This window comes from Microtus ochrogaster, chromosome 4 (genome assembly GCF_000317375.1).
Source record: "Microtus ochrogaster isolate Prairie Vole_2 chromosome 4, MicOch1.0, whole genome shotgun sequence".
Lineage (NCBI taxonomy): Eukaryota > Metazoa > Chordata > Mammalia > Rodentia > Cricetidae > Microtus > Microtus ochrogaster.
Window position 1 is genome coordinate 41,667,676 of NC_022011.1, and position 3,284 is coordinate 41,670,959.

General features: G+C 40.7%; 1 protein-coding gene across 1 annotated transcript in view; it reads right to left on the reverse strand.

The window, feature by feature from the left end:
* Positions 1-249: 249 nt before the first annotated feature.
* The window catches only part of LOC101987654 (complement C5-like), a 15,715-nt gene continuing 12,680 nt past the window's right edge, over positions 250-3,284 (reverse strand). Inside the window, exons 6-10 of the mRNA XM_005345996.2 lie at positions 2,081-2,163; positions 1,758-1,820; positions 1,373-1,435; positions 845-1,042; positions 250-447 (exon numbers count right to left, since the gene is read on the reverse strand). Coding sequence (XP_005346053.1) covers positions 305-447; positions 845-1,042; positions 1,373-1,435; positions 1,758-1,820; positions 2,081-2,163 — 550 coding nt within the window. The 3' untranslated portion in view covers positions 250-304. The remainder of the gene's footprint in view (positions 448-844; positions 1,043-1,372; positions 1,436-1,757; positions 1,821-2,080; positions 2,164-3,284) is intronic.

A 3,284-nucleotide genomic window follows, 5' to 3' on the forward strand; every position in this document is an offset into this window, starting at 1 on the left:
TAAAAGTTCTCAGTTATAGACTGAGAAGGTTATATTAGGAATATATGTATATACATATATATGCATAAATACACATGTGAATGTGATAAGAATGAATGAAAAAGAGGGCATGAATTTGAAAAAGAGAAAGGATGAATTTATGGACTGTTTGGAGAGAGCAAAGGAAAAGCAGAAAATATGATCATATCATAATCTCTCAAATAAAGATATAAATGAAAAGAAAAAATATTAAAAGTAAAAAAAGAAGGCTTCTTTCTGGTCATTTTCTTTTATCTTTATTTAATTTATTTATTTTTGTTTGTTTTTAAGACAGGGTTTCTCTGTTGATTTGGAGATTGTCCCCAAGTTGACTCTGTAGACGAGGCTGGCGTGGAAGTGGTCGAAATCCTCTTGTCTCTACCTCCTGAGTGCTGTGATTTGAGGGCTGCACTGCACTGCTTGCAAATGCTTAAAGAAAATGTATGATTGAGAGTCCGTAAGTTTTGGAAACATTAAGAATGTGCTTTAATCCTCAGAGATTTACTAATGCTAAGATTTCAAATTTGCTGACTGTAATGTTACAGAATCCTTGGATTTTATCGACTGGAGATTCTCAGTCTCCTTCGAGTCTGCATATGAGCTGGCCTCCGTGCCACTGAGTCTTGGCTCTGGACTAGTGTTTTCTGAGTGTGCTGTCCTGTTTCCAGTTCCCCAAATACACAACAGGGTGTCCTTCTGGGCACTGAAAATTATCTGCCTTTCAAATCTAATTGTAAGTAGGAAATGAAAACTACTTTTCTTGGAGAAGTTAATTTACACAGTTACCCAGACTTGGAAAGGTTCCCATAGAAAATACAATACCTACCACGGCCCAATCCAATGAATTCATTAAAAGTGTCACTAGCTCTGATCTGGGTTGCCATGGTGCAGCATTGAGTGAAGGCTTGGACACAGCGTGGGCCTATTTTCACACGGACTGCTCGCTGCTCACAGGTTTCATAGGCACTATGTCTGGCTCCGTCATAACAACACGTCCTTATCACTGGATGTTTGTATGTAAAAGCTGAAACGATGTCAATACGCGTGTCCTTACCACCAACAGTCGAAGAGATCTCAAGCGTCAATTTCTCTACCATCAAAGGACTCCCAGATACTCAGGGAAAACAAACATTTTAGATAGTTTTAGGGGAGGAAATAATAAAGAACTGATTTGTTCGGGGTAAGGATCTGGCCAATGAAATCCTGAGATTGCATGAAGGATCATTAGAGGGGTGAACTGAACCTCCACAGGCATCTTTTCCCCGCCCACTGCATTGCAATTAGGGAAACCCCGTGTCTTCTGCTCTCTGGTCTTGAATGCAGTAACTGCAGTGCTATACAACTTGTGGACTACCTTGTTCTGTTATTTTCCGCCTCAGGTACTCTGTAGGCTGGAGACCCACATCTTGGGCTTCATCTAAGAGTGGGAAAACGGAGTGAGGGAACAGTGGTCAGTATCATACTGTTGTTATATTACTTTCCCTGCAATATGACACGTAATATTCTTGATTTTGGAAACATTAAGAATCGTTTGTTGATTTAACTATTTGACTCGTCGCTAATTGTTTATTTTTCCTAAAATCATGAGCCTAGAAAGATCCTCCATAAGCCAGGCTGCCCTGGGGACTGTACCACTTCTGTTATGAAGAACACGAATCCACTAGAGCCAGTGGGATTCTTCTGAACTAACAGGAAAGCTGACCCCAGACTCCCGAACAGTCACCAAAGCGTTAGAGTACCTTGAATTTTCAGTTCGTGCTGCAGATCACTTACTGGCGTGAGACTTATTTTGTAGGCTTTATCTGTGAGACAGAAGGAGGTGTGGAAGGCATAAAATCCTTCTAAAACAGCCCCACGACGGTATTCTCTTCTACATCATCATGTCCCTCTAACAACCTCTAACAAGCACTGACTCCCTGGCCGGATACCCAACCAGGACTTCCCACCACCCTGGCTCAGGGCCTCATCCCCACCTGGGAGTAATTTGCATCAGCTACATTACTAAAAAGAATTACTGGGACAAAACTAACATTCTATAAATGAGTCTTAGATTGAAGATTACCGTGTTCTTTGACGTCAAAGTGTGTCATTCCGTTGGTAGACGCGTCTTCTCTATATTTAGCCTGAATCGTCCATCTACCGTATCTGTGGAAGCCAGATGTTTGATATCATGGAGGGCAACAAAGAGTTTTAATTTATCAAGAATCTCTAGCAATGTCTGTTTTGAAGAGGTAAGAGTATGTTTGTGTGTATGATAAATCACACACACACACACACACTTAGACACATACCCTAAGTAAAAGTTTGGAGGAAAGATATTTCAAAAATAAATGGACATAACTCAACATTTCAAAAATAAAATAAATTGTTTAACAATAGGTTTTTTATATTGTATTCTTTTCCTACGTATTTTGCTTAAATATCACAATTTTGTTTGGACAACTGATTACAATTTTAGAATTTAATTAATCCAGGAATTTATGTTAAATTCACAACATAGTATAAAAATCGATAATAATGTGTCTGGAAAGATGGCATGCCAGCGATGTAAATCATACCTCATCTAAGCAAAATTGTATTTGGAAACAAAGTGTGGCTTATTTTAAAGAATAAAACAACCTGTCCAACAACCTTCATCCAAAATATTTAGTAAGGTTGGGCAGTGTTAGCTTATGCCTTTAATTCCAGGACTTTGGGAGGTGGATCTCTGAGTTCCAGCTGAGCCTGTCTACAGAGTGAGGACAGTCAGGGCTACACAGAGAAACTCTGTCTTGAAAGACTGTAGTAATAGGAGCGACAGGCCACTTCCCTTCTGCCCCAGCTCCCAGCTGCCTGGCTAGCTTATGCCCTGAAATAATTACACGGAAACTGTATTTTTTTAAACACTGCCTTTCCCATTAGTTCTAGCCTCTTATTGGCTAAATCTCACAGCTTACTTTAACCCATTTCTAATAATGTATGTAGCCCCACGAGGTGTGGCTTACCAGGAAAGATCTTAACCTGTGTCTGTCTGGAGTGGGAGAATCATGGCGACTGATTGACTTGGCTTCTTTCTCCCAGCATTCTGTTCTGTCTACTCCGCCTACCTAATCTTCTGTCCTATCAGGGCCAAGGCAGTTTCTTTATTAATTAGCCAATGAAAGCAACACCTACATCAAAAACCAAAGACCAAGCCAGGTGGTGGTGGCGCACGCCTTTAATCCCAGCACTCGGGAGGCAGAGGCAGGCGGATCTCTGTGAGTTCGAGACCAGCCTGGTCTACAAGA